Here is an 11,670-nt window from a genome sequence, read left to right as displayed (position 1 = left end):
GAAGCAGTAGGTGGCGCTCTTCAGTCTGGACTCGAATTTCCAGAGCAATGCCCTGGTATGGAAAGGGGACACTCCTTTAGGGATAACTGTCCTTTAGATAATACAACAGAGCTATTAACTTATTGATTTTTAAACATTTAAGGGCCCTGCTCATAAATGTAGAAGTGTTAACTTCAGTTCCACTTTTTTTTATTTGTACAATCCCTTACATTTTCCTCCTTAATTCATTTATGGCTCAGATCAAGTTTCGGGCTGCTGGCATATAGTGGTTGCCATGTTTCCCCCTATAATATGGAAAGTGCTTAACAACCCCTTGAGAAGAAAAGCACTATACTGTCCATACAGTATATAAAATAAAATATTATATCTGATTAGGATTCAAGTGCATGTCCTTTAGTATTTCAAGTAGAGATTTCAGAGGATTGCAGCATAAATGCTACTTTTGTAGTCTGCCACTAGATGGCAAAATAGCATTATAGACATCTGTAAGTACTCCTCTCTGCATTAATAACACCTATGTAGTCCTAGTGGGACCAGCATCGGTAAAAAAAAAAGTGCACACTGTACAGTGGTGAAATCTGCCTCATTTCGTTAAATTCTAAGATTTTCTTTTTTAATGTCTGATTTTATAGCAAGCACAGATTTTGTTTCTTTGCAGGGATTGCAAGACTTTGTGGACACTTGGTGGGAGCAAAGAACAGTGCAACTTGCAGCTTTCATTCTGTCAGGAATTAGACTGTTTAATGATAGTTATGGAATATCAGTAGTACGTTTATGAAATGACGCACAATTAAGGCAATAGAGATGTTCCATCAGAAGATCATTGGGCACCTTAAGTTATGTTCTAAATAGCAAAGTGATAGGTTAGTCAATTGAGCATTGTTTTCTGGGATAACAAGACTACTTAAACTCATGACTTAATAAAATTGCCAGGTGTTTGGCATTTGATTTGAGCCAAAATTAACAAAATGAGTTGAATAGGAATTTGTTTAGACAAGAAGAGTATAAGATATGACCCTACCCTGCTGGAGCAAAGAAGATTCCTACTTGCATGCAGAAAGCAACCTGTGTGTGACCGAATTTGCCCAGAAAAATATTTTGTTTCAACAACCTGCACATCCATGTAAACTTTCAAACTGCTGTGCTACAGGCCTAGCATTTTTATATTTACTATAAAGCATTTACCATCTTAAATGAAATTAATATACAGTATTTAAAACCACTGAAGTCATTCCATTTAAGTTGTGTAAAACGCAGTTATAAACATAAGGAGATTAAATATATACAAACGGCTGCTGTATTGTACTGTATGTGTATGAAGTGTTGAGTAGTCATTTTAACCTACTGTACATCACCTTTTCTGTGTACTTTAAGAGACTCAGAAATCATATAAATTTGAGCAATTTCAAATGACAGAACTGACTTAAAATGTCAAGGCTGATATCCTCATCCCTGTCTTAGAGAACAAGGGAACTTCTACAACTTTGTACTACAACATCTGAGTGAAGTGCCTCAACACATACTACAGCGGTGCCCAGCAGGGCTTGACTTAATGCACACGCAGAGCCACTAAAAGAAGAGAAAAGAAAGTGAAATAATTATTAGTGTAAGCATCCATCAACTCCTGTTTCCGATGATGCTAATATACACCATATATTTATTAGCTTTGTAAGAGAACAAATTTGATTAATTTTAACCATATGCGTTTATTAATCTACCAACATACTGTCTGTCCATTTTTTCCAGCTTTATAGAAATCAAATAAGATGAAACCTAGTGTTCACTGGAATCTGAGAATGCAGTGTTTGAAGTTTTAAAAGCCAGCAGAGTGCTTTATGTCACTGGAAGGGTCAATTATTTAACATATCAAATGTTTAAACTTTGAATGGATAGGTGCAGTGGAATCCAAATGTGAGCTTGTGACTATTACTTACCCACAAAGCCAACGGGTGTTCTCAAATCAGGCTAGTCCTCTCCTGGTCCAGTCTGATGCTTTCTGAGAACAGGCTGTGTACAGTAAATACAGTATACTGGACCAGGAGAGGCTAGGCTCTTCCTCTCTCCTTTCAAATTCCTGTTGCATTTTTTGCTATATTAACTGCACTCCTTTCTGTCGTTAGTAATTCCGTCATACATACAGTACTTTGAAAACGAGTCACTCCTTGCCACCAACTTAAACTTTACATGCTGAACAGCCTACAAAGGTACTTCCAGTGGAATTTAGAAACTTACCAGCAACAAAATAAGAACTCATAGGCAACAACATGCTGAAAGTAAATAAAATGATTTTTTTTTACTGTACTCATTTTTTCAGAAAGAATAAAGATTCCATTTACTGAGGATAATATAACAAATTAAGATTATAATGAGTTGTGTAAAGATATTTTGTAATATCAGATTGGAATTCACAGTTATAGTTTCTTGGATAATAGTTCTGAAAAGTAAATGGGTTTTGTATATACAACTTGCAGAACAAGCTTTGTTAAAAATCCATACAATCCATACAATAATGTTTCAAATAATTATTTACAGAGTACTGTACATGTTTATTATTATTTACAGAGCACATGTCTTCACATTATCTTAACTCCTCTAAAGGAGACAAATGAATGCCAAACAAAGCCAGTTGTTCTTAAGTACAAAAAGGCTTGATTAAATTGCCCAGTCTCGTTTAGGTTTCAATGTTGTGGAGTCAAGCAATGCACCAGCTATACTATATACATTTCTTTTGCAGGATAATCATATGGAAATAACACTTTCGTGTGACAGCAAAGATTATAGATTTGCTTTTGTGTTTTCTTCCTTGTGTTCGGCAGCCTGTTTCAGTCCAACTCAGGCTTTAAGAGTAGCTCTTACTTTCTATGTCACAGGCTATTGGCCCATCTATTGAGAATCCCAGGTAAAAGGACACTTTCTCCTTACTGTAGCCACTTCTTATGCCTCCAAGATAGGCAGCACGCACTGGGATTTTTATGCTGCCATACTGGATGTAGACTTGGCCCTGCTCTGTGGTGCCATTGACACGAAGCAAAAGATCTTGCACAGACTTTTCCTTCCACACAGCTCCGCTTTTCCACAGAGAGTTTAATTTTTCGCCAAAACCCAAGCATTGGTCAATTTTGGTTTTGTGAACAAGACGATTCAGTCCTGACCCTTTCCCGAGATAGAAATGAGCTATTGTACTTTTTGTTGACAGCATGTGGGAGTACTGTCTTTTGAAGGACTTGTTTAAGGACATCACATAAGTACTAATATTTTTACAATTATCCTCCACACTGTCTTTTTCAGGCCAGAAAAGCAGCAGAGCTAAGTAATACGGCTCTGGAAATGCATGTTGTGTTCCAATATCTTGCAGTAAACTCTTCAGAATTTTTGACAGTTCTATGTATAGCTTGTTCTTCTTATCTTGTGCTGAAGTTTTACATTTGAGGTTAATGTTGGCCAATATGTAGTTTGTTTGGTCTCTGACAGTCTTGGTGCTTGAGTTCTCATAAATAAACTTGTAACTCTTGGTTATTTCCTGCATTATTTCTGCACTCTCTTTATCTGTACAGTGGAGAAGCCCAGAAAAGCAGTCTGCTTTGTGCTGTTCCAAAAAGATTTTCTTTTCCTCAATATCTTGCTGTAAACTGAGTTTCGGTTTGCTTATCCTCTCACTGTGCTTCTCAATATCTGAGGTACAGAACAGACTGACATATTTCTTAAAGCTTTCCGAAATTTTCTTCTTGGTCCTGCTTTCCATTTCTCTATCAACATTCCTGTCTTTCAGGTGTACAAAGTAGTTCTCGAAAAATTCAAAAGCTTGTTTAACTCTTGGCTTTAGGTTCACAAGGAATCCTTCATATTTCTTGAGCACTTCCAGGAATCTGTCACTCAATTCATCATGAATACCGCGAATATTGCCGAGTGGCATGCTGCCTTTGAGGAATTTTAACATGTGGATGTGACACATTGGATCATTTACATGGAAGAATGGTACTTCACTGAGAATATCACAGACTATCATAGCAATATCCACTTCGCCAATGTAACCAGAAGTATTGTAAGTAGTCCGTTTCCTCTTTGTGTAAAGATCTTCAAAGTCTGGCACATCATCAGTCTTCGCCAGGTCTTGAGCTTTCTGAAAGGCTTTTGTTGCTTCATGTGCTAAATTAAGGTAGGTTTCCAAATCTGCTGGAGTGAGATTTTTCTTATGCGTTTTAGCGAACTCAATCTTATGTCTCAGATCAGTTTTGAAGACTTGTCCTATGGTGTCAACGATATAGGAACTTTCCTTTTTAGTTCGGGCAATTTTTGCCCAGTGTAAGGCTGATTCAAAGTCCTTCTTGTTCAGGTACAGGTGTCTTGCCATTGCTTGTGGGATCGCGTAACTTTTATCAAACCTGTGTGCTGCTTTCACCAAAACCTCGCTAATTTGGTCTGTTCCTTCTTCGTCTTTCATTTTCTCAATTAAAGGAGAAAACCTTGTGTGTTTGTCATCGCTCTCTGTCCTGCGTTGCCTTGTGATTAAAATGCTTTTGACACTTTGCGCAAGGTTGTCTTTTCCCATTCCAGTTTTAAAAAACAAATCACAGTGAAGAAAGTTTGTGATGATTTCACTTTTCTTCACATTGTATTTTTTGGTTAGCTGCTCGAGGCACTGAGTGGCAATCATATGATGTAGAATTTTCACAGCCTGGTACGTGCCATGCTCCTCAACACGAAAAAGAATTAACAGAGTTGAATAAGGAGCCATTCTGTCTTCTAATGCTACCTTTCCCCGCAGTGTATTTTTTATTCCTAAAAAATCTTCACAGAAGGACACAGATATTGAGGAGTCATTATCATAAGCATTAAGCAAAGCTAAGAATGAAATGAGTTGTGCTTGTTTGCTTGAGATATCCAGGTCCTTCAGAGTGTTGCTGACCACATTTTCAATGTATTCAATGCTAAAGTTGGCCTTCAGAATCATAAAGGCATAGAATGTTTCAGGTTTTTCATGATTTTCTGCAAGTTCACCTAGTTTCATCTCAAAGAACTCTTGCTCTCTTTGAGAAAGTGAATTGGATATATATATACTTTCATTGACACTGCCACTGCAGCTTTCTCTTGGATCTTGCGATCTCACACAGTTTAAAAGGATTACTGATGGCCTTTCCTGTTCAGCTGACACCTCATCAATTGCTTTTCTAATGCATTTCTGCAAATCTTGAGCGTCTTCTGTTCCTTCTGAATCATCTATTAAAAGAAGCACAGGTGTATAGTTAGATCCTTTACTCTTCCTAAGCATCAGCAAGTGCTTGACCTGGCTAGCGACTTCTATGTTTGGAACTGTTTTATTTTTTAACACAGCACATCTGAATTCTTTTCTCAAACTCCACAGCACATGCATAGCTAAAGTGGATCCCCCACATCCTGGGTGATGAAACAAATTCTGAATCACACACATACTTGTAGAAGAACTGGCCAAAGAGGTTAGATTATTTTTCAGGGCTTCAAACTTGTCTCTTTTGATAAAAGGCAAAGAATGTGGTTTTTCGGAAAAGTAAAAGTTCCACCAAGTTACTTTGCCTCCTCTGTAGAAATCTTCCTCTATTTTACTTCTAAAGCTCTTGAACTCCTCACTCTTTTCAATGTCTGTGTTTTCACATTCATTTTCACACAGAACTGCTAAAGCTGTCATGAGATCTTCAACCTTCTTTTCAAAAACTACTGAACTTGATCCTGAAGAAGGCAAAAATCTGCAAGATGTTTCATTTAGTGGTCTGAGTTTGCTTATTGTTCCATTGATTTCACTTAAGTTTAACTCATATATACAGTGCCTAGTAATATCAGTGTCACATCTTGTTTGAACAAAGTCTTTCCATTGTAGGAATGTGTTTTCAGATTCACAGATGCACAAAATGTTTTGAGCTCCTCCTAAATTTTTGTAGAATGTTAAGAATGTTTCAAGAACAGGGTCAGTCATGGACTCCACTGCAGAAAGCAAAAGGAACACTACTTGGTATCTTCCTATTTGCAGCACATCAGGGTTACACAGAAACAAAATTGCATCTTGGACATCTTTGGCTCTCTGTGTTAACCATTCTCCAGGTCTGAGGGGTCTGTCTGTTTCACTTTCAAGATCTCCTCTCCCATTACAAAATAACCAACTTGTCTGCTTATACAAATTCAGTTTCACAATTTTTGTAGATTCTGATTCAGTGCTCTTGAAATCTGCAGGGGAATGCAGGTTTGCAATTCTGGACTTCCTGTAAAAGTTGCAGACACCATTGACTGCAGAGTCTGGGTCAAATTCAAGTACCGTAAATATTTTCAAATCACTGAGGAACTGGAGGTGTTCCAGCTGCTCGGGGTGACTCTTGTTTATGACAATAATGTACTCATTATAGTTGTCAAGTGTTCCCTTTCCACATGTTATCAAGTGCTTAAGTTTCTCTCCTTGATTGCTTGGTCTTTTCATTTGTGAAGTCTTGCTTTCCATAGATTTCCGCAGTAAATCTAAACCCTTGATACTGTCACTAAACTTTTTCAGCTCAAGCTTCATTTCTTTTTGGTTCCTGTTTCCCATTAGATCTTTGCTACTAGCTCCATCCCGCACAAACAAATATATCTCCTTACTCTTCATCCATCGATTGTCTTCAAGGAGCATCATGTTGATGTAATACTCCTTTCCTTTGCATACAGAATAACTTGGTACAACATCTACTTCTATGACATACTTGTTTAATAAAGTGTTATCAGGAGATAAAACTTGAACAAATCGGGGTTGTCTAATACACATCTTGGCATCTTCAGCATTCTCTCCAAAGTAGTTTTGCACACTTTTATTCAAGATATCAACATATTTGTTTCTGTCTTTGACATCAATTCCAATAATTTCTCCATCGTGGAAGTGAGGCCTGTCTCCCACACCAAAATGAATGGTTCCATTTGTGCGTGAATTCATGCATGCTGCTGAAAAACGAAAGACTTCATTACTGAACTTCTTAAGAATATCTGTTTCTGATGCATTTTCCACGTTTCCTAGCAGTTTGTACTCATGAACTGGTTCAATACGATTGCCTGGCCCTGTCTCTGGAGATAAAATGTAATTCTGTATGTATCTTTTAGTCTGATGTTGAGAGTCAAAAAGGTAGAAGGAACATGTATTTTTCTGCTGAGGATACTTTGGGCTACTTTCAGCCTTAGATTCAGATTGCTTTTGAGCATGCAACAAACCCTTTGCTTCTTTATTGTCATTGCCGTTTTCATTTGTAGTTGCTTTCAGTTTGAGGTCAGCTGATTTTTGTTCACTGAGCTCTATATCTGCTTTTATCCCTGGACTTGTTTTGTTACCTTCTGGATTCCTCTTTTCTTCTGCACATTTTTTATTTGCACTGGCTGATTCATTTACAGTTTCTGATGTGTTTTGTGTACTTTGGTTTGCCACCTTTTCAGATGTGTTATGTTTAGTATTCTCATCTTGTGACAGTTGATTTACTTCTTGAAGTTTCTCCTGGTTCTTCTGCTTTCCTGCTTTCCGTCGCTTTGCTTTTTGATGTTTCTGTAGATTATTCTGCTCCTGTGAAGGTTGCTTTGCATTTTGAAGTTCCTCCAGGTTCTTCTGCTTCTCTGATGGTTGCTTTGCATTTTGAAGTTCCTTCAGGTTCTGTGATGGTTGCTTTGCTTTCTGATGTTCCTCAAGGTTATTCTGCTCCTGTGATGGTTGCTTTGCATTTTGAAGTACCTTCAGGTTCTGTGATAGTTGCTTTGCTTTCTCAAGTTCCTCCAGGTTCTCCTGCTCCTGTGATGGTTGCTTTGCTTTCTGATGTTCCTCAAGGTTTTTCTGCTCCTGTGATGGTTGCTTTGCATTTTGAAGTTCCCCCAGGTTCTTCTGCACCTGTGATGGTTGCTTTGCTTTATCAAGTTCCTCCAGGTTCTTCTGTTCCTGTAATGGTTCCTTTGCATTTTGAAGTTCCTTCAGGTTCTTCTGCACCTGTGGTGGTTGACTTGCTTTCTCATGTTCCTCAAGGTATTTCTGGTCCTGTGATGGTTGCTTTGCTTTTTTAAGTTCCTCTAGGTTGTTTATAATTCTAACAGCAGGCCCATGTTTTATATGCAAATCCAGCAAGTCTTGCTTTTGAAAATAAACAAGTTCTAACCCCGAGACCTCCTCTTCATAGAATTTGTCTGCCCATCTGCTATCAACATTAAGGACACCAACCAACCACCGGTGGACATCTTCTCTGCTCCAGTCTTCAATCCTGTCAGGCAGGTCAGACAAGGAGCTCATACTGCTTCAGCAAAGTAATCCAGCCTACAAAATAAAATATAGTAATAACATTAGTACTATCCATCCATCCATTTTCTAACCTCTTAGCTCCAAAAAAGGGGGAGCTGGATCTGATCCCGGCAAGCACCTGGTGCAAGTATACACCAGTACATCACAGGACATAATTTAGTACTAAAGCCACTGGGTTTTCTATTTTGTTTTCTAAATAGTTTTTCATTACCCTGTATTACTTTAAGAATATATCTGCAACACCAAATCAATGGTACTGTAAATGAAAAATACATATAGAAGTCATTTATATATTTATTTTATGAACACTTACTATTGAACTATTAATACATTCCTTGGATCATCCTCCTCACTTAGTCTCAAAGTCCTTTCCCAGGAGAACTGAAATAGAGCATATCTGTGTTACGTGAGAAGAAAAAGATCTATTGTGGTTACTAAAAAGAATAACAAGCAATTTGCTATTTCTGGTAATTCTGCAAAATCAAGAGGGCGATTGAGTATATTTACATAAGACGATCCCTTGTTCATCACTTATAATACAGAATATTTGTTTCTGAAACAAACACTGGAAAATATTGCACAGAAGAAAACATTTGTGCAAGGGATCAAATGGGGATTTAACACTAAAAAATGGGAAGACCACCTCCATGGGGAAATGATAAGTGATAACATGGATTGTTAATCTTTCTAGTAAAACATAATTATTTTATATTTCACTAAATATTTTTGCCGGGTGTCACACACTTTATATGGACTCTTAGAGACACTTATACACCTATACAGTAGCTGTCACAATATACAGTAAGTCCAATGTAACATATTGTAGGTCGGAAGCACTACCCCCTGTTACTTGTAGCCTGTAAAAAAATAATAATCCACACTAACCAAGCTCGAGAAAACAGGTGTGATTAGAGATTTCTTCGTAAAATGTTTTACAGTATATTTCACGTTAAGGGTGCACTATGGGAATGTAATTCCGTACGGACTACTCAGTGTCTCCAGTTACTTCTTCACTAACTCCAGTGAAAGCATCTTGGACCGTGAAAAGGTTGCGACCTAGTCATTATCCGGTTAAGAAAATAATACAAACCGGACAACCCTATCTTGACAGTGCGACGAGTAAACTTAAGTAAGCCAAAACTGGTTCGCCACTAAGGAGACTGCAAGAGAAGCATCTCTAGGGAGAGGAAGAGCGCAGAGTACAGTTCTCAATTCTGGAATGCGGGTAGAGAATCTGAGTTTCGCTTCCTGGGAGATTTACAAGTTTGCAAGTTGCATAAAACCCTCCACCCCTCTCATTTTTGGCATTAGCACCCCACACACACTTTCCTCTAAAAGGGTGTTGCCCTCAATCTGTCCGTCCGAACAATCGCTAAATAATTCAACTATCCGCCTTTTATAGCTAATTACATCACCCTATACGTTCCTAGTTTATATATATATATAATATAAATTCAAATAAAGCTCATTTAGAATGATTATTGTAGCGTTCTCGCTTTCCCTTCCTCAAAATGGTGAAAATGAAGCGGCCTTTAAGTTTCGTTTTCCCGAATCTGCATGACTGTAAAAAAAGGCTGTGATTTTTTTATATTTCCAAGAGAAAAAAAATAGCTTTGTCAGTTTTTACCACATTGCCAACGTGTATAGGAATAATTAAATAACGACATTTTCGAATGAATAAAACGGTCCCGACAAGCACTACACGACTTTGGTTTTTCAGTGATTAACCGCTTTATCGACTTCTAGCAGTTAAACACGAATGACAACAACACTGCAGTAATAAATGTGAAGCTTTATCAGTATGATCTTTTTAAAATACAGATTATGTGAAAGACAGTCTAAAACTAAGAAAATGTGCAGTCGTTACATACACCCGATTAAGAAATCAGTGAAATCTTTCCCTGCATTGCCTTAGTTTTATACTGGTAATTTACATAGAGGCAACATTCACAATGAATATAATGTATAAGTGGTAGAAAAAAACACGAATAAACCTTACCTTAAGATCAGGCGATATGCGAGCGGTTTTGTTGTGTGCAGTCAGATTTCAAAAGATTTAGAAATGGTGTCCAAGACAGTGTCTAGCTCCGAGGGCTGCAATTTCATCGTTAGAGGGACACAAACACACGAGCTGAAATGAAAAATAGACAGGGAGTCTGAGGAGTGACGCAACAACCGAAAAACTCATTCAAAATCCTGGTTTGGTATTATGTGTCTATACTGTAGCAGTACGTAAACAAAGGCTCTCCTGAGTTGAGAAAAGCAGGAAGTTAAATGTAAATGAGATTTGTATTTTACAGTGGTTGCAAAGTTCAGTTCAAAGGTCTACACGAAACAAAAGGGTGAACAGGATCCTTATCAACAAAACATATCCCCTCCCAGTCGAATCACCCAGCAAATCTAGGATATACTTTTAAGAGCCACAACAAAGTAAGAATAATTATTACAATTAACAACGTGACATTTAGTAGTAGTTAACTCACAGTGTGGGCTCCTGTGGTAATCATGTCCACTGGAACATCTGTTGGATCCCAGGATGTCATTGATTTTATATTACTTTTAGGGATCATTTACACTTTTGAGCAGTGTCTTCACTTTGTGACTCAAACCTTACATTTACTTGACCGGAAACAATAAAAACAATCATTTTAATTAAAAATGGACTTTATTGCATTCTTACTCAAGCTATAGAAACTGGGTCATTAAAGTCTCTCAATAGGGATGCATGAGAAATGCCTTCTACCCAAAGATGTCTGGCAGGCTTTGGTTTTCAGCTTTGTTGGCAGTATCAATCAGTACTGACAAATAAGTAATCTCCTGCTTCACCAACATCGATTTTTGTTTGGCAAGTCATAGTTTTTTATCCGAGCTTTGCATGTCTCTGTCAGTAAGAGGGGAAACAATTTGTCCAAAACTACTCTTGAAAGGGATCAGTTTCGGGGAGAGGTAGTCATTTTGTGGTAAAATTAGTGAGTTCCATTCAGAATGTGTTGCTCTGCAGGGTAGTCCTGCCCATCTCACACGGCCAGGGTTACACAGCAGGCATTCCTGTTAGATTGGCCTGCAGGATCAGCCAATAGGAATTCAGTTGAACGCATCAATGAGTTGGGTTGTTATGTTCAACATCGTCATTCACTGTTGAGTAGGGTTGTTATGTTCAGCATCAACCTGGAACATAGCTTGTACAGTAGCAACCTTGTTGCAGGCCTTGCAGCATCATTAGGTACAGGTATCTCTCTCACAAGCACTAATGAGATGTCTTTGTCCATTGATGACTTTGTGTTACATGACAGTAAATCAATACTTTAGGGGATTGTGGTTGTTTCCTCTATGTAAAGCATTAATAAGCTGAAACATTGCGTCTTCTACTGCTAACTGCTTCTTCTGTTTCATCTACTTCAAAACAC

At 37.9% G+C, this 11,670-nt stretch overlaps 1 protein-coding gene across 2 annotated transcripts; it reads right to left on the bottom strand.

Annotated features, from left to right (window-relative positions):
• Positions 1-2,522: 2,522 nt before the first annotated feature.
• Positions 2,523-10,520, bottom strand: LOC102685581 (sterile alpha motif domain-containing protein 9-like). Of its 2 annotated transcripts, XM_015343172.2 has the most exons (3): positions 10,263-10,520; positions 8,577-8,644; positions 2,523-8,278 (listed from the first exon to the last, which is right to left on the bottom strand). In XM_015343172.2, exon 3 carries the CDS (start codon positions 8,252-8,254, stop codon positions 2,840-2,842), a length of 5,415 nt encoding a protein of 1,804 aa, XP_015198658.2. In that variant the 5' UTR covers positions 8,255-8,278; positions 8,577-8,644; positions 10,263-10,520; the 3' UTR covers positions 2,523-2,839. The 2 variants fall into 2 exon arrangements, with proteins under 2 accessions (XP_015198658.2, XP_006625674.2); XM_006625611.3 differs by lacking the exon at positions 8,577-8,644.
• Positions 10,521-11,670: the final 1,150 nt, after the last annotated feature.

The sequence above is a fragment of the Lepisosteus oculatus genome, chromosome 2 (assembly GCF_040954835.1).
Source record: "Lepisosteus oculatus isolate fLepOcu1 chromosome 2, fLepOcu1.hap2, whole genome shotgun sequence".
Lineage (NCBI taxonomy): Eukaryota > Metazoa > Chordata > Actinopteri > Semionotiformes > Lepisosteidae > Lepisosteus > Lepisosteus oculatus.
This window is presented reverse-complemented; position numbering and strand designations above follow the sequence as displayed.

Excerpts from the sequence above, each read along its gene's own strand:
- LOC102685581 (XM_015343172.2), bottom strand. The coding sequence starts at position 8,254 with ATGAGCTCCTTGTCTGACCTGCCTGACAGGATTGAAGACTGGAGCAGA.